Here is a 26,679-nt window from a genome sequence, read left to right as displayed (position 1 = left end):
AGACCTTCTTTCAAGACGCATTACTGTTCATACGGTGGATTTGGCATAGGTTTTACGCTGGATGCCCTTCCTGAAAATTCTTTTTTTCTGCCCTCATTTAAGACCCCTTGAAAAAAAGACTTTTCTTATACCGTTTAAGATTGATATTAAATAATAATAAATAAAAAAATAATTTTAAAAGTTTTTTTAAGATGATGCATATGGAGCATGAAATAATTATGACAAGTCAATATTTTTATCATAAGTTTATCAATTATGATTTACAATTAAAAATAATAAGCACATTCATCTTTAGCTTTTCTCACTTTCTTTTTGGTGTAGAAAAGAATTAATACTAAGATATAATAAAAAATAGAAGTGTAGGGGGATGGAGAAAGAGTTTGTAACCATAACTCTACAAAAGCAAACAAAAAGAACTTGGGCTCAACCAAGAGCTTGGGTTTAGAGCGGTGCAATCATAATAAAGAGAAAGATCACCACATAATTTTGTAGAATTTTTATTTATTATTATTCATGTTGTAAGATGTTATCAGGAAAAAAAAAAACAGTATAAAAGTATGGAATAGGTTTCCTAACATGTCCTGATTGGGGACATCATACTATGATTGTTCTAAACACGAGGGCATCGCAGGGCATTGGTGGACAATAGGGAAATATGGCTGATGTATTATGTACGATGTCAAAATATACCACCTGACTTACATAATCAGCTCTAGAAAATAATGGTCTTCAAAAACTAACAGATGTTTTTGTTAATAAGTGCCAAATACTCTTTAATTTTTTTTTTTCCAAATATCAGGTGTTTGAACTAAGAAAGAGCACCATGACAATCGCACTTTGCTTTAAAGGATACCTCGTAAGTGCAGTTTTAATTTCCATCCTTACGAACATTACATAAATGACCTACGCTGTCACGTAGAACGATCTCTGTGAGTGTAGGTGGGCCCTTTAAACCTGCCACTAGACTAAAAAGAACCAAAATAAGTCAGTGTAACCCCATGTTAGTGTGGGAGTCTTGCTACAGGCCGATGGTGTAAGAGCGCCCGGCGGGGTTGTGAATGGCGGAGCATGTAGGCTCAGTCACAGCCCATTCATACCAGACCTTCTTTCCATTGTTACACCTCCAGAACCTCACGCTCACGTTATCACCGCAGGACAGCGGGATCGGCTGCTGCACGGGGGGAGAGAGGGAAAGAAATAGGTGTTAGGATTACATTCCCAACGTGACTGTACGCTTTAGCGCATTAACTGGAGTTGATAAACTGCCACGCTTTGAAAGTGCTTTACTGGCTTCAAACCAAAAGTTTTAACTGTATTTATGTCCATGACGCACTCTTACCAAATGGTATTACAAGAATATTCATACATTGTGTGATGATTTAAATAGCATTGGAGGACTAAGGTGAAACAGAGCAGCATTAATAATACAGTATCTGTGTAACTGTACAGTTAGATAAGTCAATTATAAAGATAAACTGACTGCTAAGATGAAGCTATGTGAAGAATTCACTCAATGTTAAGGTAGCATGGCATGCATACTTTCAAGAGAAAGCTTCCTAAAACGCCTAGCGACTAATGGAAATGATGAAATAGGAAAAGTTCATGCTTTGATGAATAGAAAGTTCAAAAGCATTAACATTGCATAACATTGTAAATGTCTTTACTGTCAGTTTAGATCATTTTAATGCTTCCTCGCTGATTTAAAGTATTCATTTCTTTCTACAAAAATCTTACTGAACAGAAATGTATGCTTATATTTCATTAAGTAAAAAAGGTCTACCGTCTTGCACTTACTTTCAAAGGGAAAAAGATGGGGAACCAAGAGAACATCCCAGGAGAGTGTGTTTCAGGTTTTATACCTGCAAAGATGAACAAAGAGATATTAAGTTGTTGAAAATACCACACTGACAGCACTTTTGTTCAGTAAATTGACTTGATACAATTTAAACACTTTTACAGTTTGATGGATTCTGTGTAGATTAATAAACATTTGAATGTAAATGTGATCCACCCTCATGTAAATTTGATTTTAATGGCAATGATTATAAGATAAGGCAATGATTCTTAATTGCCCTCTCCCAATAACCATGCCAATTTGTGGCCATTAAAATACTCAATGTGGTAACCCAGAAATTACTTTGTTTAAATATGAATAGTCAAGTGTGAATGAACAACAAAAGGTTTACATTGTGAAATGTGCCTTTAAACTGAGCCGGCGTGTGCCAAAACACTGCTACAACATGAGACTTACTGAGTGTGACATCTTTGTAGAGTGTGGCCTCGAAGTATCCAGCAAAGCCGTGAAGCACTGAATTACATCCCACGGGGAATCGTAGACATTGATACCGGTTATTATTCATATCTGTGCAAGGTATAAACCAAGAGTTTAAGGCTCTGTAGAAAGTGTTAAAAAAAGAAACTAGAGGTTGGTCTTCTTGGCATCTATGTGTCTGTCTCTGCATGATCTCATACCTGTGGTGGGGTGTACGAAGGTGAAGCATGGCTTGGGGTCTGCAAGTTGGTGGAAGTTGTGTAGTCTGACAACATACGGCGTCTCAAAATGACACTCTGGGTCTTTGTCCCGTTCCCGACAGCCTCGTACTTCATTGTATAGTTTAGATGAGGACAAAGGAGCCAGGAAAGACGTGTAGGAGCAGGGAATGCTTACACCACCATCTAGGAGGAAAAAAAGACTTTATGGGCTGATCAAGAGATGCAAATTACGGTGAATTACAACAAAGCCAAAATTTATATCATCCCAAACCTTTGAGGAAGTGCTGTGCTCCATCAAGGCATTCGGGTGAAAGCTCATTATCCCCGAATGACCCTAAAAGCTCGCTCACAATGATATCTGCTTTCTCTGGAGCCGTCCATTCCCTCATGTCACATGACACAACAGTCACTTGATCACCCCACTCCTCAAATTTCCAGTTCTCCAGCCTGAGAAAGAGAAGGGGAAAACAAAGCCCTGCTGATTTCCATAGAAATTATTGAACTTGAAAATTATTTTTTTTTATCTTTGACTGCGTACTGGGTTGGAAGTGCCTAATTTCAGTGCAACTTGAAACATCACATTTGCATATTCAGAAAAGGTTTATGTATTCAAGAAATAGAAGTAACTTGAAAGCAAATAGTTAAAAATACATATCATTTGAGATCAAGTGACCCTGAAGACTGGAGTAGTGGCTGAAATTTTAGCTTCATCACAGGAAAAGATTATTTTAAAATTAGTTAAAATAAAAAGCTGCTCTTTTAAATAGTCATAATACTTCACAATATTGCTGTTTTCATTGTATTTTAGATCAAATAATTACAGCTTTGGTGAGATTTCTTTCAAAAACATAAAAACCCCCTGAAATTCTAGTATTTTATTGTTAAGGGAAAGGGAGAATGGAAAAAGTCACACTTCAGTGTTAAGTTACTTACGTGACTACAGCATTAGGGTTCTTCTCAACAGCATATACGCGCAACTTCCTCTTAGCCTGGTTTGCCGCACGAAGTGAGGCGTTTACCAGTGGACCACGGCCTGCACCTAGTACCATCAAAATCCTGAAAAGAAAACTCAGCGTTGACAGTCTGCCAAGCAAACATCATATCTCTGCAATTTTCTGCCTAGTTCATTAAGAACTGACAAAGGGGACACCTGTTAATGTGTGAAGTAACTTACTGCACATTGGTTTCCATCTGCTCTTCAGGAACTCTGTCTAGCAGACATCTATATACAGCCTGTCCGAAAAAATAATTCACCAAAATTAATATAGATACAACAATGGTAGCAACAACAGTTCACGCTACATTTTTTTTTCTCATGTGGTGCCTTTCCTTCGCTACCACGAAGGGTGCTGGTTCACAACTGTTTAAGGTCAGTAAGATTTTGTTTCTGAAAGAAAAGGTCTTGCTCAACAAGACTGCATTTATTTGATCAAAACTAATAATATTGTGAAAAATGATTACAATTTAAAATAATTTTTTTTCTATTTGAATATATTTTAATCCAGTGATTGCAAAACTGAATTTTCAGCTTCATTACTCCAGTTTTCGGTGTCACATTATCCTTCAGAAATCATTCTAATATGCTTATTTGATTTGGAGCTCAAGAAACATTTCTTATTATCAATGTTAAAACAGTTTAATTTTTGTGGAAACAGAGATAATTTTATTTAAATAGAATTGTTTTTGTAACAATGCAAAAGTCTTATTGGCCACTTTTGAAGATTTTAATGTGTCGTTGCTGAATAAAAGTTTGTTTCTTAAAAAACTTTTTGAACAGTAGTGTATGTAATTCCTAAAGTGCTCAGATCTGTTTAACCCATTTCTGTGTAGTTGCACAGGTGTTTCCTTATTACCCCAAATAAAATTATTCCTCCTCAACACTATTACACTGTGATGAACATGAATGGCTGAGTTTCCTCTTTAGATGCAAGTCAATGGGATTTTTTTTGCCCATTTTATTGACAATTTAATATAAACTCTAATGATGCAACAAACAGCTCTAATGAAAATAACTAACTGATGATTAACTGATGATAAGATTCTGCTTTCTATTAGCAAGTCCTTTTAACTCACCTGTTGGTACTGAGAATATTTAATCGGATCCTTTTCAAAAACTTCATACGTCTGTGATTCCAAATTGTCCATTAAAGGCTGACAAAACAATTAGGCATCACATTAGCATAATCGAAACCAATCAATATTGTGCTAATACAAACGCACAAGGCAAAAAGTTTACGCTTTGGCAGACGTACCTGCAGTGGTGACTGTAGGTAATCTTCATAGCCTTTGGCGAAGAGCTCGTAGGCATTAGGTGCGGGACGGTTTTGGTTGAGGTACTCTAGATACTGCAGATACGAGCGCAAGTCTTTCTCACTATGGCGGTTCGCCCCTGTGAAAATAAACTGAGCCTCAAGCTGAGGAGACCTTAGATAGTTAGATAACGCATTGAATCTAATGAATGTGACACAATATCGGTAGCATTTACCTTGAAGAGGCGGAAGAGAACTCGCTGGTGGGCTTTTGAAAGGACCGGAAATCCTTTTTTATTGGTTAAAAATATGCTGGTGGGGAGAATGGCTGCTTTGATCGGCTCTCCAAGCCACTTGTCGACCACCGTGTCAGATGGCAGGTCTTCTCCAATCTCAATTGCTGCACACAGAAGAAAAAAAAAACGAGTGTTTGCATTCACAGCTTAATTTTTAATAGACAATTATAAGCACTGGAAATGTGAGCTTTTATGCCCTTACCAAGGCAAATCCTCTTGTTATAGTCACAGAGTGTTCTGAATGAGTGCCACCTGAAGAGGAAACGGGAAATTAAATGAACGGAGGCCGAAGATTGCTTTGTACTTCATGCAACCGAGTGATTTAATCTCACAGCAGACCCAAATATAGACTAGGAGAGACTGTCACATTCATCCTCGATGGGATGTTTCATTAGATAACTTATTTAATATCTGCTTTTAATTGAACAAGTGGCTTTGTTTTAGCCGTCTCACCATCCCCAAGTCTTCTCATCATTGCTGCCATCATCTATTGGTTTAGACGGCTCGTTCTCAATGAGATCTTCACGCGTGTCCTCAGCAGCCAACAGTGGAACTCGTATCCAAAACTATTAAATTAAAAACAAAATCACCATCGAACCAATTTATTCCCAATCAACAAAGAAAGCAGCATTACGAGCAACCAACTGAGAAAAACCCAATGGATTTATTTCTGCTTGCACACTGATGCAACACAAGAGGCTTAGCATTTTAATTGAGTTGATGCTGTGTCCTTATTGGAACAGAGGTTGTCTTTGTATTTTGAACAAATTCTAATAACTTACTTTCTAATAAGCAAGCATGACAGGAAAATGTCTGTCCTGAATGTACATGAGGTGTGGAATTAATGCCATTATTAATGCCATCATTACAAATCATAAACAACTAATGCAGTCAATTCATTAATTTGTATGATATGCAGAATTAAATCCCACATTAATATTTATAATCGATATGATCTTTTAAAAAAACATTCTAATATGCTGATTTGGTGCTCAAGAGACATTTCTTATTATCATCAATTTTGAAAACCGTTGTGCTACTTTAGTTTTGTGGAAACAGCAATCCATTTTTCAGGACTCTTCTTTAAATAGGAAGTTCAAATAAACAACATTTATTTGAAACTGAATGCATTAATTTTGTTGATCTACATCAAAATAATGAACAAATCTGCTTAGCTTTCTCTCTGTTGGGCCTCGTTTCAATCCGACTCTTGATTACATCTACAATAATACTGCCGTGTGTTTGAAGGAGGCCAATCAAGTCAAGATATTGTACATGTAATTTGTGACAACAGTAGGTTACAGCAAATGAATATCTGCCCAATGAATTCAGATTAGATGAGATGTAACCATTCATTTTCTGACAATTACATCAGATCTTAATGTTTATTCAGTGTCCATGACCACTGTGCTTAAAAGACAGCATTTCAAATTACAAACAGACGATTTTGGACTTATAAAAGCATTTATTTGGATTTAGACGGCACTTTAAGTTCTTAAAAGGTTGCGATTTCAGGCCCAAACATAAATGATCACATTCACCGAATTTGATGAATGTGATCGTTTATGTTTGGGCCTGAAATTGCTGATACAACCTTTAACATTTTTTTTTCATATACAATTAAGCACATGAATGTGTTAATCTGACAGCCCCTTTAAGTATAGCAAAAGGATCTGATCCCTTGACCTTTTTGGATAATACATATAGTATTATTTAAAAAAAAACAGATGGACCGCAAGCAAACATGATAATTGGTCTATTCACACCACTAATTAAATTTCCATTAGTGGGAAGCAGCTGGAACAAAGATTGTGTGTAAATCATAGGCCCAGGGTGTATACATAAAAGAATAATGGTGTGTTTCGGAGCATATTTGTTTTCATTCTATGCTACAGACTGCCATTACCATGCAAGAGTGATGTCCTGTGTGGATGTGGTTGAGCAGGATCCGAGCCAGGTTGGCATAGTGCGGACCCCTTAGGGGGATCATGAAAGCTGGCAGCCCGAGATAAGCACAGAAATTGAGCTCCTGTACCACCGCCTGCAGCAAGGGCACAAAAGAAATTAGAAGGAGAGATCACATCAAAATAATCAACAAATCTGCTTAGCTTCCTCTCTGTTGGGCCGATCTCCAATATATGGTCCTCTTTCCATCTGACTCTTGATTACATCTACAATAATACTGCAGTGTGTCTGAAGGAGCCCAATCGGGTCAAGATATTTATACACGTCATTTGTGACAATAGTAGGTTACAGCAAATGAATATCTGCCTAATGAATTCAGATTAGATGAGGAATGTTTAAAAACTTTGAAAAGAAAAAAAAATAATACATAAGGACCTCAAACATATAGATAATTGCAAAATAATAATAAACAGATGACAGTGTGAACATACTGCTTCTGAATTCCTGCGCTCTGTTGTCAACTCTGAGTCTGTCTCAATCCAGGAGGACAGCTTTCCCACGATAAGTGTGTTCCAATCTAATGAAGAAAGAATGTTATTCTTATTATATTCTTATTCTATATCTTATTATTACAAAGATTTAATCATAATGTCTAAGCGTATGTAACTCTGTAAATGTAATTACACAGAGCATCATGGATGAATGTAGAACATGTTAGTTATTCAAGCTTTAATTTCTTAAAAAGGAACATTAATGGGGTCTTTTCACACAATCTTTATTCCTATTATTTTGTCCGCTGAGGTCCGCTTAATTTACTTTGTGGCAAAAATAGTCATGATTTAGGTTTCATGACTATTTTCCAACCTTTGACCTTTAAAATTTAATAGATCACTTTTAAGTTTCTCTTTGAATGTGAAATGTGACTTCACAGCCAGGGCACAACACTAAGGATTTTTTCACAGACCCAAAATTTTTACTTGTCCTGACAAAATGTTCAATGGCTCCACCACAAAAAAGTCAAAATAAATGAAATAGGCCTAGTTACTGTCTTCATTGTTTTTGACCAATAAACTTATAAGGTTGTGTGACACCAAAAACTACAAACCTAACTCAAATATTTTAAATATTGTTAAAGACAAGTAAACTGTCAGTAAGAAAATAAGGACAAATAATCAAATTACAAGCAATAGCACAAATACAACAAAACAAACATACAAAGAAATTAAAAACTGCTTTTAAAAGTGTAACAGTACTTTTCAGGTAGAGAAAAATAATAAAATGTATATATATATATATATTAAACCTTATTAAAAGTTACAAAAGTGATTCAGTTACAAGTTACAAAAGTGATTCAGCAGCGAGTGATTTTTTTTCTTTGTCCTTTTTTGTTTGCAAAACAAAGACAGCAGCAGGTTTATTGGGCTGTTTTCACTTTAAGAGCTGCATGGATCCAATATACTGTTACACATGTGTTTTATTTCTCAACTGCTTAGATTCATTTAAGATATAACTTCTGAGAAGCGGCTTTTCGGGTACGTGCTTCGGATGTGCGCGCACACAAAACTGCTCACACTGTGGAATTGATTTCTCTTTCCTGTCTTCTTGCACTTGAATATTTAAATTGCCAAGGCTAAAAAAGACACACAAATTATAAACTTTTGTGATGCAACACTGGTCCGATTGGGCAAGTGACGCTTGACCTCATTTTACTTTTATCATTGATTCATCTGGTGTCAGGATTAATATCTATACAACATCCTCCAAATTATCTTCCTGTCACAGGGAAAGTTACGGAATAGACTAGTCATCTTGATGTGTAAACGTCAGCGGCCACATGCGAGGGATTTTTTCTATCTGACATCAAAAAGATGCCGATGTTTTTGAGTTCTGAAAGTTACAATATGTTTTCATTGATTGATATCTATGATACATAATTGATATATGTGCACATGGATATCCATCTTTTCATAGCAATTGACAGTGTCCTGCATGTAAATATTCACTCATGCAATAGTTTCTTTATATCTCACCTCTGCCACATAACAGGAGGTCAGAACGTGTTTGGGCTCCGGGTCGTGACTTAGCAGGGTCCAGTTCAAACTCCCGACGAAACCGTGGGTGGAACAACGGCATGCACAGGAAATCAAAGCTATAGGACAGAATGACATGTATTTAGATAAACAGGCACACAAAGAAAACAGATATTGGCTGCTAAGTAATAATAATCTGTTACATTTATATAGCTCACTTCTCAGCACTCAAAGCGCTTTACATAAGGGCGGAAAATCCCCTAAACAACCACCAATGTGCAGCATCCACCTGGATGATCTGAAGGCAGCCATATTGCACCAAAATGCCCACCATGACCACACAACCACCAGCATACTGGTGGAGAGGAGACAGTGATGAAGCCAATCAGTGTATATGGGGATGATTAGGAGGCCATGATGGACAGAGGCCAACAAGCAAATTCGTCCAGGATGCCGGGGTTAAACTCCTATTCTTTTAACGAAGGACGTCCTGGGAATTTTAATGACCACAGAGACCCCAGAACGTCTCATCTGAAGGATGTTATAATAAAACATAACTTTTGTTGCTGATCTATTAGACCCTAATGGTGACATTCTGTCATATGAAAGTTTTATGAATATCTTACAATATTCTTTCCAGTTTAAAAAATAGATGACATTCAGTAGAGGAAAACTTGGTTATTACCATAAAAATATTGCATTCCCAATAAAATTGTGCATTTTTAAATCCTGCATAAAATCAAGCCTAGTCTACAATGCTCTCTTATTTATTAAAATACTGCAATGTAACTGATAAATGCACTTTTTGTCAAAAATAAAAGTGAAGACATTAAAACAAATCTTGTAAAGTTTCATCACTTTTCTGGAATGGTGTTAATTGTAGTCTTTGCAATTACCTCCACTTTAAATAACAAATGGACTGAATCTGCATTCAGTAATACTTCTGCCACAATTATTACATCAACACGATTGAATAAGTCCATTCAAAAACATCTATTAAATAATAAAAACCCATTTAATTTTTAAGACTCATTCTAGAGGTATCCATATATGTTTCAAAAGAAAGCCACACTGGCAAAAATGGTGAGCAGACTCGTGTGTGCAATACCAGATCTGAGGAAGCCGCTAAGCTAGCAAATGCTCGTGTGCACTATGGTGAGCATCACGTGCAGAGACCTAGCCGAGTGAACTACAACTGAAGACACTGCTCTTCATATAGTTTCAATTCAGAAATATGTTTTCACAGTTACTGCTCCGAAAGCTCCCCTTGCTTACCCTAATTTGGCGACCGCGGCGAGTGTATCCGCCACTTCGGGAACACAACTCAAATCTCTCCCGCAGGAGACCCTGCTACCTGCACTGCCGGACGCCATCGTTAGGAGACTGGGTGGGAGGGAAATTAAAGTGATAGAGGACTACGGAGAAACTGAAGTCATGTTGGCTCAATACAAGCGTGCCTGCACCCTAGCAAACATGCGGTGGTGGATCCAAAATGGTGACGGTCAGAATCGCAGTTTCTCTTTCTCATACGACTCTCGCGAGACTACAGAATCAGAACGAGTTCAGGCTTTGAGGTCAGCAGACACTACCGAGACGTGATGCTATGCTGCAGACTAGAAAGAGGCGAACTTGAATTTGCTCCAGTAATTTTGAGACAATGTTTAACTTTTAGTGGTTTTAAGGGATTGTGTCGTTTATGTAATACCCAGCTTGTTTCTAATACTACATGATTATCATAAACTGAGGATATAACCACGGCAACGACGCCTTATTTTAATTAAACACTTCCAGATTAAACCTGTCGTGTCACAAATGGATTTTGCACTGGAATTTTACAGATAAAAGAATAGTGCTGTTTGAGGTATTTACTATTGCCTCAAGCTGAGTAACTCTCCAAAACATAATATTAAATTAGTTATTCACATCATTTACCAGTAAACCACATGAGATGTGAAATTAACTTTTTTTTACGCACCACCAGGCTATAAGCCTACTACATTTTTAAGGTACCTGCCCTTCAGAATTAGCCAAAACAAAATCTGAAGAAAAAAAAACAGTTAATAAACTAAAACGAGAATCCACTTTGCTATTTTAAAAAATTATTATTAAATCTGTTATATACACAAGTAGGCAATTAAGCATTTAATTTAAATTTAGTGTTGTAATAAACTTGGTTTAAGTCTACTCCTCGTAAACCTTTTTGAGAATATTTTGTAAGATTTGCAATTGAGTCTTTTTATGTGTGTGAATAACAGACTGAGCTCATCTCAGCACTTTTATGATTATGTTTGAAGAGTCGCTTCAGTGTTGTGCCTCAATGATTACCACGGAAGCATATCAGATAAAAAGGGCAGCAAATATTTTTGCTGAGACATCACAAGTGCATGCTTGTGTACACGGGAATATGAATACTCTCCACCTCCTATATAAATCACAGGTCTCAGAAGGGTCTTTTTTGTCTGTGCTTCTTCCAAGGCTCAACATTGCATTAACTCACTAGCTTTCTCACTAAAAAAAAAAAATGGCTCTCGAGGATGTTTGTGATTTCCTGGAGACCCTGGATGACAGCAGCCCGTGCACTTATCTACCAAATGAGATGGGATACATGTGGATGACACCGTTTGACAGTGACAGTCCTTTTCATTTTCTTTCCCCCCCTCAGCAGAACAGCAGAAAAAGCAAGGCACAATCTCTTCTCTCTTCAACGTTCTCATGTCTGTCACCTCATCAGCAACCCTTTCAGCTATCACATGGTACAACGACTTTGGGTTTTATATTTCAGGATGGCGTGATAGCCGCTGCGGACACTCGCGCCAGCTGTAAGGGTCTAATTTGCTGTCCGATAAGTCAGAAGATTATGCCCATCCACTCTCACCTGGTGGTCAACACATCGGGCAGCGGTGCCGATTGTATGCTATGGGAACGGATCCTCACCCGTGAGATGAGGCTTTACCAGCTTCGCCATCGCAGGAGACTAAGTGTTAATGGAGCTGCAAAGCTGCTCTCCATGATGCTACATCCATTCAAAGGCACTAATGTGTGTGTGGCAGCTACTCTGTGTGGATGGGATGGAGAAGAAACTCAGATGCAGGAAACCCTACGGTCGAGTGTGGAAATGGCAGATGTTAAGGAAGCATTGGAACAGGATACCACTGCAATTTCAGATAAATCTGCTCTAGGTAGTGAGAAAATGGCCTCAATAAATGAGCAGGAGGATATCTTGAAGGACACTCGCGCAACTGCCTTAGATCAAAATACAAAAAATGTTCTGTCTACTTTTGGAGGACGGTCTGGTCCCAGGGTATGCTATGTTTGCAGTGATGGCCTGCAACTGAGAGGAGAACTAATATCAGTGGGCTCAGGGTCACCCTATGCATACGCCGTGCTTGATGATGGTTGGAAATGGGGAATGACTGTGGATGAGGCGGTGGGACTGGCCCGGGAGGCTGTTTTCAGAGCCACTCACTGGGATGCCTACTCTGGGAATAATGTAGACATTTTCCACATCTCTGCCCATGGCTGCAGACGCAGAGATAGAGAAGATCTGAAGGAAGAGTACTACAGAGAGAGGGAGAGAGAGAAGGAGAGGATCAGGCAGAGGGAGAAAGAGAGACAGAAAACTGTGGGATGAGCCGTTTGAAGGGGAAGAAAGGTGGTATATATATATGTATATAAATACGTAGGGAATTAAAAGGTGGAAAAACAAAAAGACATGGATGGAATGTGAATGTGATGGACTGAAATAGGAGTGAATAAAACAAGTTCATTTGACAGAACAGATAAAAAGAATACAAAATGCTCAGCGAAAGCTAGTTCTCGTAAACGTATTTGAACCAAATTAATAAAATATTTTATCAATACACTGCATTTTTTGTTAGACAAACAATTGTAATCATAAAAAAAATGAGAATGGATTGATTTTGTATTTTAAATCAATATTATTCACCAATTTAATTAAAGTGAAAAACAATGTACTTGCAATAAATGTTGCCTTGTATGGAAGTTAATGTAATTCAGTATTAATTTGAGAAAATTATAAATCAATTAAACAATCATATTTAAAATGTCCAACCATTTGGGCAATTAGATAAAAAGAATAAACAATTTTATAGTCCAAAATGATAGTTCAGAATTTTTTATCTGGAGACCCAAGCATTGACACTGATGACGCTTTTTCTTTTCTCCTTGAATGTGTGTTTTTTTTTTTTTTTTTTTTTAACAGTGGCGGGCAGTGCATTTCACACCTAGGCCTTTATGTTGATTATTTTTACACAAAATCTATCATTTCTTTCCTCAAGAATTCCAACATGAGTCTTTTTATTTTAATTGTATTTTACCAAGGCTCATGCTAAAAGTCGAGTCTGTCCCGTCGTATTTCTGGCACAGGACAGTCACCGCCAAACAATGCAGACAGCAAAATAAATGCAGCTGCCCCATGCTCTCCATTTTTGAAGGAAATCAATGAGATCAGCTGGACCTTTGCCTTCAAAATCAGACATACATACAGTTAATTCTGTTTTTACCTGGACAGATTGAACAGAGTTCCGTGACTCTGCGTTAAGCTGGATAAGGTAATTTTTTCCCAGTAGGCTAGGTTTATAACTGGAAGGAGAAACATTCATTTGTGGATTGAAAAAACTATTAAATCTACAGGGATGTATTTTAGTTTATGCAGTTTGATACAGTTAGCTAGCTCTGACTTCTAGGCCTACTACTAAAACCAATCAAAACCAATTAAATCTCTGTCTGTGAAACAGGCAAAAATAGTCAGAGTGGGTCTGAATTCAGCAACAGTGTTATAACGGATGTCGGTAGGTCAATAGTTGTTGTGTGAATTTATCAAGTTGTGACATTAAATTTGTGCTTTTCCAGGCCTAAAACTACATTACAGCGTGTCAGACACTTTCTAATGTGTAGTTTTAGGCATATGTAGTAAAATGTAAGTAGGCTGCCGCTACTATAACGGCTTTAAACAAAAAGTAGTAATGTTGGTACTAATGGTCATCCCGGGCATTAGATGGCGATGCGGCGCTAAATCCTTTGTATCGTCACCATGTAATATAGAAGAAGCAGAACTCCGTTTCTGGTTATTATCTGGAACATGGCGCTGTCTAGTGTATTGCGGAGTGAGTCTGCGGATTTTTCAGATCGCTTTGACCGGCCGTTTGGGCATGCTTGTGGCATGAACCAGACGGATCTCGGCTTTCGAGATGCACTGGGTGAAAATCTGAACTTTGCCGTGAAAACACTGGGTGAAGGGGATGAACCGGAGAGAAAAATCGAGTTTCTGCATGGCACGACCACCTTAGCATTCAAAGTGAGTTCATTTAGCCAGCAGCTAATAGCATCTGGCCAGTTTACTATTTTAGTCCACCTTACCAAACCTAATAATCATGACACATTCAGAAGTGTGTCTTTTATAAAAAAAACTAGCGTTACCCTGATGCTTATACCGTGTTTGTTATCAAAAGATAAAGGCTAAAGAATGAGTGACTAGGCAGTTTGGCTAAGTATACTAATGTTTACTCCTTTAACTGGTTTATTTGACTTGCTAAATAAACCATTTGTACCAACTGGAGCATTTGTACCATGTGTACCAACATTACTACTTTTAGGTTAATTTCTATCGCATAAAAAAAGACATGCACTGATAAACGTATTTTGTTTTTAGTGTTTTTTTTAAGACAACCTAATTCGTTTCAGTAACAAGAACTGTAAACATGTTTCAAATAGAGTTAAAACGTATTTACAGTGTTACGAACGAAGTTTCTAAAAGTTTACATGCATGGACGTTTAAATTGGATCTGATTACAGTATGAATAGATACTGTAGTAAAGTTGGGTCTGTATGCCAAAGTGAAGATTGTCAAAATAAGACCCATAATGACACAATTAATGATTTTTTTTTCATTGTTGACATACATGTGTGATCCTGAGCAGGTGATACTGTCAGAATGTTATTCAGACACAAGATTATTCTTTAGTCTTTTTTTTTTAGACTTTTTGTTTAGTAGTCAGTTGTATATTCACAGCTTAGTAGCAACAATCTTGAGTCTTTATATATTAAAACTCCTATTAAAATGTCACTACCTGTGATTTTTTAAAAAACTTTTTTTAAACATTATATATATATATATATATATATATATATATATCCTTTGTCCATTTGTTCATACATTAACTTAGATTAAAGCTATTTCATTTAAAGCAAATATTTTACAATTAGCACCCACTTCTGTTAAAAATGATTAAAAATGAAATGATGAAGATAAAAATGAAAAATGTCTCATTTCAATTCCACAGTCATTTTTTTCCAAATAAATACATATGTTTTTCTTTGTGTCCAATCTGTCACACTAGGTTTGTGTAATTTCATCCAGTTCACAGTGATTATCTTCCTTGGTGCCATTAATAATAGATGTATTATTATATAAATAATATAAATAATTGGGATTTATTAAACTGATCTGGGGGGGAATCCATCAAGCAGACAAATTGCATTGGTATATCTCTTCCTAAATCTTTACTAATTTTCCTTTTAACTCCCTGCCAATACACCTGTATTTTGGCACTACATGTATTTTAATGTCTTCACTGGCATGTATTTGAGTGGGTGGCTCTAAATTGAATTGTCTTAATAGATTATTCACAAACCTGCATTAGTCTATTTGTTAGAAGAAACAAATTATAGCTTATGATGTCATAAAGTGTCATTCTGTTTGTGAAGTCAACAATATTCTCTAAAATGATGACAGCAATGACTGACTGATGAAACTAGTCATGATACTAGTGACATGAGAAACTTCAGACAGGATAACATAAGCCTGGATAACAAGCACTGATAATCTACTAAAAATTTTAATATAATAAAATATCAGGGATTATAGTATTGCAAAAAAAATACTATAAAAAAAGCTGTAGACCAATCACAGCAGACTGGGCCGTCTGACCAATCAGAGCAGTGGAGGCTCTCGGAAAAGAGGGGTTTAGAGCAACTGAATCTTTAAACAAACCGTTTTCAGACTTTGAGTAATGAGTTCAGTATAATGAGTTGATGCGTAATGTATATTGTGGGAAAATAAGTGTTTTTGTCCTTGGATGCATTGTAGAAGACCTCCAAAACAAATTGGGAACCATAGCAGCATAGGGGCACTTTAAAGTTATTATATATCAGCATTTTGTTGTCTTATGTAAAATCAATAAAATTAAAGTGAAATTTAAATGAATAAATGTGCAAGCTTCATTAACATATTTCTCTCATGTCTCAGTTTCAGCATGGTGTCATTGTGGCTGTGGATTCCAGAGCTACAGCCGGCTCCTATATCGCTTCACAGACAGTGAAGAAGGTGATTGAAATCAACCCGTACCTGCTTGGCACTATGGCAGGAGGAGCCGCGGACTGCAGCTTCTGGGAGCGTCTGCTGGCCAGGCAGTGCCGCATCTACGAACTGCGCAACAAAGAGCGCATTTCAGTGGCGGCTGCCTCCAAGCTATTGGCTAACATGGTGTATCAGTACAAAGGTATGGGCCTCAGCATGGGGACGATGGTCTGCGGCTGGGACAAAAGAGGGCCAGGTAAATATTATACTCATGTGTAAATTGGACTACAACAACTTGGTTAGACAAAGTTGTATTTTTGTGTTGCATTTGGCCACACTTAAATAATTTATTATAATATTATATTACAATAAAAAAATAATTCTGACACACACACACACACACACACACACACACACTTGGTAATAATAAATACATATTTATAAACGCATTGCCTATGTAATTGTTTTTTGGAGCTGCCAGTAATTGTGCTGTGATATTGGTATTGCTTTTGTCGAAAATAAAAAAAATTCTAGTTAAATCAAATTTCAAGAATCGCCGTTGTTGTTAATACGAAAATTTCATGTAAAAACTTTCTCCGCTATTAATACACTCTACCTTGTTAATATTCTCTTATAAAATTGTCTTGTGAGCCATGGGATTGAGGATTATGGTAATTACATATTTTGTAATGGTATTTACAAGAATATTTGCTTTTAATTAAAGGTGGTTTTCTGATTCTGATTGCTTTCTGATTCCATTAAAGGCATTGAGCGGAAACATTCCAGCTGTAATCTGTTTGCATCTGGAATAGCTTTGTGATGTGAAAGTTTGTCAGAATTGTTCTTCACCATTTTGAATGATTGCTGTAGTTGGCATGGGGACAAATTATGTGATTATTTTCTCTGCTTATTTGACCCTGCCTTTTTGCGGAAACAGCTTTGTAAAAATAGCTCTATCACCATAATTTCCCGCCAGACTCCATCGGTAGCCGGGATCTGGTTTTAATATGCAGCACCATGGCATTGTTTTTGAGATGAATCACAAACTTGCACAATAATGGACTCTCTAGTAGAGTTTTGCTTTTCTAGAAAATGATTGATGTCCATTTTTCTTAATTGGATATTGCATTTAGATCTATAAGAGGCTTTTAATTTAATGGTCTTAATGGTGAGCTCTGCCCATTTTCAGTTTATTTTGTTTCTTCCTAACATGAAGAGTGCAAGCCTAAATTAAGCAAACCTGATTGAGAAAGACTAATATAAATTGCTGCTGCAAAATGCAGTTTATGAGTGTGCAAACCAGGGATTTAGATTAGCCAGTACCACCAGATGGCGACATAGCGCTCTGTGATACTGATGCGTCCCTCAATTGCAGACACTGGGGTGTTGTAACTGCTCTACATCACAGCCAGTGTGCTTAAAGAGGCCCTGCACAGTGACACAGTAATGGGAAATCAATATGCCGGTGACTTTGGGCCAGGAGGGAGCCACACCATGATGGACGCGGCTCTCAGCCAGGGCAATCGGGTCGCATGCAAAATCCTGTCAGCTCGATCAATTGGAGTTTATGCGGTGACACAGGCAAGCGTGTCCCCCGCTCCCAAAAAACAACCTTTGTCTGGCGGATAAATAAAACTATGTGGTAAATCTTACAATCAATTTTGCAAGTAGTGATTGCTGTTAGAAGTTCGATAGCTGCACTAGCTGTGTTGTGATTCAATAGAGAGGTAAATGTTGTGCAAATTAAATCAATCTCGATTAAACAGAGCACATTTACTGCCTTGACAATGTCGGGCACTCTTATTCCTGTGATTAAAGCACCCTTTCACACAGCGTGTTGAAATTGCCAGAAAGCCTTCTGTGTGAACACAAACACTACCCGGGATTGATACCGGGACTGATCCCGGGTTGGGGACCTAGTAACATTGCCGGGATCAGTCCCGGAGCACGCGCTGTGTGAACAAGCCAGGACCAATGGCGTAAAGGGTGTGTCATAGTGATGACGCTCATGCCATCGCGCGACTCTGTTGCTCTTAGAAGAAAGTTTGTGTTGGTCATCAACAAAGAAAGGACGAACAAATGTCTGCAAACTGGAGCGAAGCAGAGACCAGGAGCCTCACTATCCGTGCTGAAGCTTTGTGGAACGGTATGAGCGTGTACATGTTTTTGACGCGTCCGTTATACGTCTCATCCTGACGTCATGTGTCTTGCCGGGATTTTTACGGGTTGTGTGTGAACGCACTCACAGATCCCGGCAAATCACTGGCAGTGTGAATGAACCGAAATCAAACAATCCCGGGACAAATGCCGGGTCACATTATCCGTGTATTTTCTGGAATCTCTGTGTAAAAGGGGCTTAAGTGTCATTCTTTGAGGATTTTTTGTTTTTAAATAAAAATCTGTGACATGGTTCAAGATGGAGAATGAGACCACTGTTGACGCCCTTGTTTAGCCCTTGAGTCATTACTGTAGAGCAGTTCTACTACAGATGCATTCTTTCCTTGCTGGTTGAGTTATGGACTCTGTTTACAACTGGTATTAAAATTAATTTGTGATTCAATCACAGTGAGGTCCAAATGTTGTGTGATTCAGTCGCTTACTCTATCAATTAAGCAGTGAGCTAAAACCACTTTTAACATTATTCGGGACTGTATGACGTTTAAAGATTATTAAATAACTCTCTTGCCATCATGCAAGTGCTTACATGAGATTCATGTTGAGATGCAGGTGTTTATAAGGCCAACCTGACCTTTGGTCAAGCAATTCAAGAAGCGTTTCACCATGGTCTTATTTCTAGCAACAGTCAATCATGATCTGTATTCTGCAACTTTTCTAGATTACATTACATTTGCTCTCTGTTGGATTGTGCACCAACTGTGAAAATATGGACAACTGCTGTCCTGCCAGAAGATGCAAATATCAGCAGGACTGCTGTCTCAAAGACATATGAAGCTCTTTCAACTGCCATCTTTTCATGTTCTGTATACACGGACTGGTGATATGCATGCATGCTTAGACGTCTGTACACAGAGATGCTTTGCTTTCTGAGCAGCTGCGCTCATCAGTGGCTCTCCTAACCAACCATGGCTGTGTGACAATCAGCAAAGCAGTCAGCCCATCACCTGTGTATATTCCTTCCTTCCTTCCTTTTGTCTTCAAGTTGCCATTCATACATGCAGACAGCCGCTCTTTCAGTCATGCACATCTAACTGCCTGTCACCTTTGTGATGGAGTGCAATGAGTCTGGCTGTCGTAGCATCCCGAGATCGCTCCCGCTTTGGCGCCTCTGCTTTACGAGGGCTCGCAAATTCAAGTGCCTGTTTTGTTCACCTTTACCTCCCCACCCCTTTCCAGCGACGCAGGTAGCATGCAACGGCCGTTGTGTGATAAAACGATCCCAGGTGTCGTACATAAAAAAAAAAAAAATCCACTCTGCTGAAGTACCCTCGTACTCTGCTCCTAATGAGAACTGGTGCCTTGCGGCTGAAAGAGAGTTGCCGTCTTGCATTTTTAACCTGTTTTTAGTCGTCACACTTTGCACATATTCAGGGAGCAGTAATGATTATTAGGTCGAGCTAACAGTGCGTACAGAGAGTGTAATTTCCTTGAAGACGCCTCAGCCTTACTCCCTACGAAATGTCTCTGTTAGCTGATTTTGGGGTTCTTGAACTTTACTCAAAGTCTCAAACTTACCATTACGTTTTCAGTAGGCTTGCTGCGATAGTAGGTGTTAGACCGTGTTCAGCAGCAACACTGGTTTCATCCCTGGCCCACTGTGGCTCCGCCCCCCATTATTGTTTAGACTATAGTAGAAATTACTATAACTGCTCAATAGAGTCGTAGCACAGATCAGCTGCAGGAGTCAAATTTCACCTCACTTCGCCCATATTGCCTCACTCTTGACTGACAAGACGACGGCGAAAGAGTCAAACGTGACAATGTGATGTTATTTTGTTGTTAAATAATGCAGTATGTGTTGATGCAATAATGCTTTAAGTGTGTAAAATCAATTTGATATAATAGGACCAACATGTTTTCTGCTCTCTTGGTGCCTTGTGCTAACTCATCTTCTCTGACTAGTTAGGAGTAAGAGCGTCATAACAGCTTGTCTCGCACGTGTCATCGGAGAGCACACTCTAATTCAAAATAAGTTGCATTTATGCTATCTTTGACATTACGTAACTTTCTGAAGTATTAAAGGAGAACTCCGGCGCAAAATGAACCTTTGGTCTAATAAAACATTGGTACCTAGTCAACTGTTCTCTGAGATTTGTTTTCATGACAATCAAATGTAAAGACCATGAACACTGTTCATACAGTTCAGAAGTTCGCTGAACTTCATACAGTTCAGCTCACTTGGCACGTCGTTCGTGGTTCGACTTGTCGTGACTGTTATCCCAAGATGGCGTGAACTGAAGTGAACTGTCTTTTATAAAGTATCTTCTTATTAAACGGTCTGTACACTTACAAAGCTCTCAATGCTTTGTTTTGCATGTATGGGCCCTCATTATGTTACTGTGTTAGTGTGGGGCTATTTTGAGCCTTGTTAGTGGTATAAACTAGTGATTTCTTTTTACTTAGTAAATGCCCCCATTACTAGCGTTATACGCTGAACAGTTTTTAGAGATAAAACTCTTTACATTCGATTGTCATGAAAACAAATCTCAGAGAACAGTTGACTAGGTACCAATGTTTTATTAGACCAAAGGTTCGTTTTGCGCTGGAGTTCTCCTTTAAAATGATTGTTGCACACCTTGTGAGATGCATATTGCAATTTCAATATTTTTTGGTATATTTCAATTTCGACAAAGTGCAGCCCTATTTCCAAAACATATTTTATTCTCATGTTGTGTGGACAAAATCAGTTAAAACATTCTTCAAAATATCTTTTATGTTCCAAAAGGTGAGTAAACGATGACGTTATTAATTTGTGGGTGAACTACCCGGTTAACGGTCCATCTGCTGCCTGGTTCTGCTGGAGCACAGATGGGACATAGTCACCATTACTCTAGCAGTGCGTTTTGTCATAGCGCAGCCTTTTGGACACTTGAAACTTGCCTTGAGGTGATCTGCTGCTGGACTAGATAGTGACCCATCAGTTCACCAAGTGTGATGTGAGTTGTCCATCATGTTAGGGGAGAGTTCAGGTCTTCAGGTGTAAATCAATAATTAATTCTGGTGTTTTTGGAGCGCTCAATAGCACCTCAGGCACCGCCCCGGGTTGGATGCTATATTTGCTTGTACCTGGTCATAACTTGTTCTTTAGCTTCCTTAATATTAGCAAGATCTTCTCTTCTGTAAAAAAACAAAAACAAAATCACACTCCCCCTCCCTCCTGCTTTTATGCTGAAGCCTTTAGGTAATCTTGAGCTTGAGCTATCGAGCATCCGGCTGTCAGGAAAAAAATAATAAACCAACTGTTTCCCATTTCTCACATGTATTCACCGAGATGGATTTGACCTTGTATAGTTCAGAACATTATTTATGTTCATTTCATCGATCTACTGAATTCTCTCAAGTTTTTTTTTTTTTATATAATTTTTTTACGCTTTTAACTTTCGTGGAGGCGCCTGCCTTTTTAGCACAGCATGATGTAAAGCAGTACTGATGTTCTCTCTCTCTTCCTCTACTTTCTGCTTTCCTCTGATCACAGGGCTCTACTATGTGGATTCAGAGGGCAACCGCGTGTGCGGAGACCTGTTCGCAGTTGGTTCGGGTTCCATGTACGCCTACGGTGTCGTTGACAGTGGCCTTCGCAACGACCTGTCCATAGAGGAAGCCTGCGACCTAGGCCGCCGCGCCATCTACCAAGCTACTTACCGTGATGCCTACAGTGGAGGCCAAGTCAATCTCTACCACGTCCACAGCAAGGGTTGGGAAAGGATCTCTCAGGAAGACGTGCTTCAGCTGCACCTTAAATACCAGAGTGAGAAAGCATAGAGAGAAGGATTGGATGGAGAAAAGGGATGAGGGAAGAGGCCACAGCATCAATTGAGTTTCAAAAGGAAGGGTGAGACTGGTCAGATGAAGAATGAATAGCAGATTGCTGATATAACCCGAAAGGCACTTCAGTTTACTTAATGAAATCAGATCCGCTTCCAGGAAAGTTAATGCCAGCTCTTTTGTAAGAGCTTGCTCTTCTGCGCATGAGATACTCAAGCAAAGCTGTCTCTCTCTTCCTCATCTCTTTCTCTTCAAGTTAAATAATTTACCGTTTTTTTTCTCACGTATGTTATTCGTTGAGTTGTCAGCCACAGTTTCAGTAGTATTACAAACCCATCCATTGCAGTTCCACTTGTTGTTTGTGATTTATAAAATAAGGGGGCGCTGCGTCCCAGTGGACACTATGACAAGCCAAAACTCCTGTTGGCCAGCTCTCGCTGAGTGGGAGTGGGCTTCTGTTCTTCTCTTCTCACATGTATCCGCAGTTACCACAGTTACTAAACCTACTCTCAATAAAACCTTGAAATTTTGCTATTTAAGTGTTCTTTTTCTTCATCCTGATGTATTGGTTGGTAAGTGCTTTGACAGGTGTTCACAAGTTGTGGAGTGGCTCTAAAATTTTTTTGGAAACTTGAGTCACACCTAATGTGTGAATGTCATTGCATTACATTACAAAATATCAAACCAGCGGCATCTTCAAATTGCCAACAAAATGCTATATCTTTTCTCAGAACTATACTTTTCTTGTCCAGTTACTTTAAGGCAACTTGTCCCAAGATCATTTGGGCTGCATGATGTCTTTTTAATAATTAGATTATAATGTAAAAACAAAATGCTAAAAAAAGCCCCCCAATAAATCAATTCTGCACAACATAAAGAATCATGGATATCCATAAAGTGAACTGGTTCATTTAATATCAACACTCCCAGTTTCTATTCACAATGTCATCACATCAGAAACACCAGAGGTTAGCCAATGGGGTTCCTCATAAATGACTGTTTAGTTGCAAATACAATTGTGGAAATTCCTAATTATGCTTCAAATCACCTGGTTTTAACAGCAATGATTAAAGATGCATGCAAATGTTAAGCTTTTGTGCTATCCACGTGCAACGCCACATGAGCATAACTGTGATAGAGACCATAGTTCAAAATCTCTACCGGTTGACAAATTTATTCTCGTTTACCATGTGTACCATTATAATGCCCACCCATAGCAGGCCTTCAAATATTGTGTTAGCCAATGGGGGATAGTTCAGTCAAAAAGGTTGAGAACCACTGAACCACATTTTGCAAGATGTAAACAACACTGGTCCAGAAGCACTTCCTGTTTCAGTTTTTTTAACACTACACAAAAGCTGGGATAAAATACAACCAACAGAACATATAAAACTGAATCAAAAAGTTAAACACACATCTTTAAGATGTTTTCTTTACATGTGAAATAAAGAAAACGGTTACAAACTGAATCAGGAAGTGTTTCTGGACCCAGTGTTGTTTACATCTTGCAAAATGGTCATGCCCCCTGACCTGTGCGTAAACTCATATATAGCACCATTATGTTTTTTGCCACAATGTTGTATGTCTTTGAATTTATCAATATTATCTGTGAAAAGCCTCCAAATTAATTGATTTTCTCTTAAATAGGATTAAATTGGTATATTGTGTAATTGTGAATGAATCATTTTTATTTTTTAAATTGAAAGCCTATATCTAGTGCCATTCCTACATTTGTGCCCAACTATTTTTGGGAGCACAGTATCTATTTCTAGGTGAACCTTTTAATATCGGTTCAGATGGCTTAAAAAATAAATATATATTTTTTGCAATGGAATTCGTTTCAGCCATAATGCCCATTTGTCTCCATCAGCACAAGAACTAGATTTTCCTCTTCACTTTTGCCTGAGGCCCTGTTTTAAGTGTCTTGCCTTTTCCTTCCTCTTGCCATCACTGCTTCGTAATAGTATTTTAGAGATGCAAATAGTGCATTGTGTCTTTGTCTGCATTGGTCTCGTCTTGTGGGCTATTAGTGCTTGCTGAACAGAAGTAAACAATCTCTAGCACCTTAAGCTGACAAGGAATATAGTAATTGTTTTTTTGTGCTGTTTTGCAATCGTCCTCCGGCTTTCGGGTCTATGGACTCAGTCCTTGGTTGTCTTATTTTTTAATTAGAGGGGGAATTTATTTCCAATTTTAATTTCAGCACACCTAGTTTCCCAACACCAAATGTCCATTATCACATTGCTTTACAATGCAAGGATTCACTGTAGCCCCCCTCAGTAGTTTTATAGCTGAAAACAAACACTAATAAAGGCTGTGGGACGATGTGGTGGCCCTGAGCCCCAATGATTGTTAAAAACTAGTTTCACAGGTGGCTAGTTAGCAGATGGAAAGCAAATGGGATTTCGATAAATGTAAATTGGGTGCTCTTCTCCATTACTTTGCTTGGAGAAAATTAAGAGATGAGGGAGTTACATACGAAATGACTACAAATCATGTTTTTGAAGTAATTTAGTTATTGCAGCATCAAACACATTTGTTTTGAGTGGTTAAATGAGATGTTGGGCTGGTCACTCTTGAAAGCACTCATCAACTACCTTAATTATCCAAAATGGTTAGCTTTTAGAAAATGCAATTCACATGCAATATAACAAAATAATGTTGGATGCATTGCAATGGGAGAAGTTACCATTTGAATCTCTCATGATGAGTAATAGATATAGTTTAAGCCTCCACTTCAAGGTTTAAAAATGTAGCAAGAGCCACTTGAAGTTTCAGTATACCAGCAGTGTGCTTTGTCGATATTTATGGATCATCTTCACACTATTTGTCCTATGATACAACAAGCATTGTGATACAATCCACGTAAGTCTGTAGTGATTTGGATAGTCAAACTGTATTTAAACCAAAGCCAAAATGAAGAATAGGATTGTGTGAGAGACCAGCTGGTTAGTTTGTTAAGTGCCAGCGATATGATTTTCACAGTGTCAGAAAATAACCCCATTGCACCCACGTGCCACCATCTGTCAGGTGGCCATAGCATACATGACAAATCTCTCTTGCTTTATTTAATTTGCTTTGAATTAGAATTCAAATTTCACAATATACTCTGATTAAAATAAACATTTTAGACCAGCTTAAGATGAGCCTGCTCTTATAATGAAAGGCATTTGTGATGTTTTTCAGCAGGTCCACCTTTTTTTGAATGGTTTTCTTCTGATGATGTTGGTCTATTGGTTGGTTTTATTTGGCAAGGTCATCTTAAACCATATGACCAGCATAGACCTGCTACAACCTGCCAACCATAAAATAAATAGATTCACCCCTGTGATCTAGCAGATTTGAGATGCTTTTAGATATTCACCATACTGATCTTAAATGGTTTGTTGGTCACTCAGTCTGGTCAGGCAAGTGTTAGCAGGTTATAGTGGTTTTAGACACACTTCAGCTGGTCAGGCCGGAAATGCAGATTGGATGCCGGCTAAAACTAGCAAATCAAAATTCTAGAAAAAAAAAATTCTTCTGGACTGGAAGATGTAAGCATAGATCAAAATAAGAAATGTGGATTTTGATTTAATCTTGTGGTTCTGATTGAATATTCAAGAATAAAACAGTTTTTTCCCCCTCTTTGGTAGCTGTTCCCGGATCGAAAACAAATGAGAGGTCAATTTGTCAGGAAATCACTCTGGTTCGATACAGTGTTCGCCTAAAGACTCTCGAGACGTTATGTAATCAGCGTGTTTCAGTCCTCAAGCTCGCCCTCGTGTAATAGCATTTGGTGCCACTCGCGCATTCTTTTCTCTCTCTCCCCCCGCGTGCAACGGACACGCTCTTATCATTCCTGTTGCATACCCCATTAGCCCACCCCTCCTTGTTTCTTCTCCCCCCTCAGTTTCATAATTTTTCATTCTAATTGCGGCTGTGCTCATTAATTCCAATTAATTGTAATTTAAATATATAGGCCTAGGCCTATGTAAAAAACCTAGCATGATCAGACGACCTTGGGCATAATTCTGCATGAAATTTTGTTTTGTCTTATCTTGGTGGCTTCAGTAATTCTTTCTTTCATCTCCCTCTCAACTATCTGTCTGTCTGTGACAATAGACATTATTTTTCAGCGTTTCATCCCTAGATAACAAGGAAAGTCAAAAGGTTGACATCGCACTGCTCCAGACTAACTTGAAAATGCAACTGAATATTTTAGGGGCACAACCTGGAAAATTTAGGAGCACACACAGTAAATCAACATACTAATCAAATATTAACATTTCTACTAATTCAATTCCCAGTGTATTACTAATAAATACTTTGATAATAGATGCAGAAATTACAATGCCTTTGAACTCTGATTTAACGTTACAACCTCTTGACTACTAAAAGCAACCGGCAGTGGCGTTGCTTTTTGATTTATTAACATGTCACCGCATACTCTATGCCTAAGGATA

General features: G+C 38.1%; 3 protein-coding genes across 3 annotated transcripts; 2 read left to right on the top strand and 1 right to left on the bottom strand.

The window, feature by feature from the left end:
* Positions 1-481: 481 nt before the first annotated feature.
* On the bottom strand, positions 482-10,470 carry prmt5 (protein arginine methyltransferase 5). The gene is made up of 16 exons (XM_039654763.2): positions 10,249-10,470; positions 8,974-9,092; positions 7,435-7,520; positions 6,945-7,079; positions 5,492-5,604; positions 5,241-5,290; positions 4,979-5,142; positions 4,746-4,907; positions 4,567-4,644; positions 3,668-3,726; positions 3,427-3,549; positions 2,765-2,940; positions 2,473-2,676; positions 2,252-2,362; positions 1,795-1,859; positions 482-1,171 (listed from the first exon to the last, which is right to left on the bottom strand). Exons 1-16 carry the CDS (start codon positions 10,344-10,346, stop codon positions 1,019-1,021), a joined length of 1,896 nt encoding a protein of 631 aa, XP_039510697.1. The 5' UTR covers positions 10,347-10,470; the 3' UTR covers positions 482-1,018.
* A 1,024-nt stretch (positions 10,471-11,494) lies between these two features.
* psmb11a (proteasome 20S subunit beta 11a) lies at positions 11,495-12,802 on the top strand. The gene has a single exon (XM_039654560.2). The coding sequence runs from the start codon at positions 11,495-11,497 to the stop codon at positions 12,602-12,604; it is 1,110 nt and encodes a 369-aa protein (XP_039510494.2). The 3' UTR covers positions 12,605-12,802.
* Positions 12,803-14,050: 1,248 nt separating this feature from the next.
* psmb5 (proteasome 20S subunit beta 5) lies at positions 14,051-22,768 on the top strand. Its single transcript, XM_039654762.2, has 3 exons — positions 14,051-14,290; positions 16,241-16,547; positions 21,945-22,768. The coding sequence occupies exons 1-3, from the start codon at positions 14,075-14,077 to the stop codon at positions 22,229-22,231; spliced, it is 810 nt and encodes a 269-aa protein (XP_039510696.1). The 5' UTR covers positions 14,051-14,074; the 3' UTR covers positions 22,232-22,768.
* Positions 22,769-26,679: the final 3,911 nt, after the last annotated feature.

This window comes from Pimephales promelas, chromosome 5 (assembly GCF_988280905.1).
Source record: "Pimephales promelas chromosome 5, fPimPro1.hap1.1, whole genome shotgun sequence".
NCBI lineage: Eukaryota > Metazoa > Chordata > Actinopteri > Cypriniformes > Leuciscidae > Pimephales > Pimephales promelas.
Note: the sequence above shows the minus strand (reverse complement) of the source record. Positions and strands in the feature narration are given on the sequence as shown.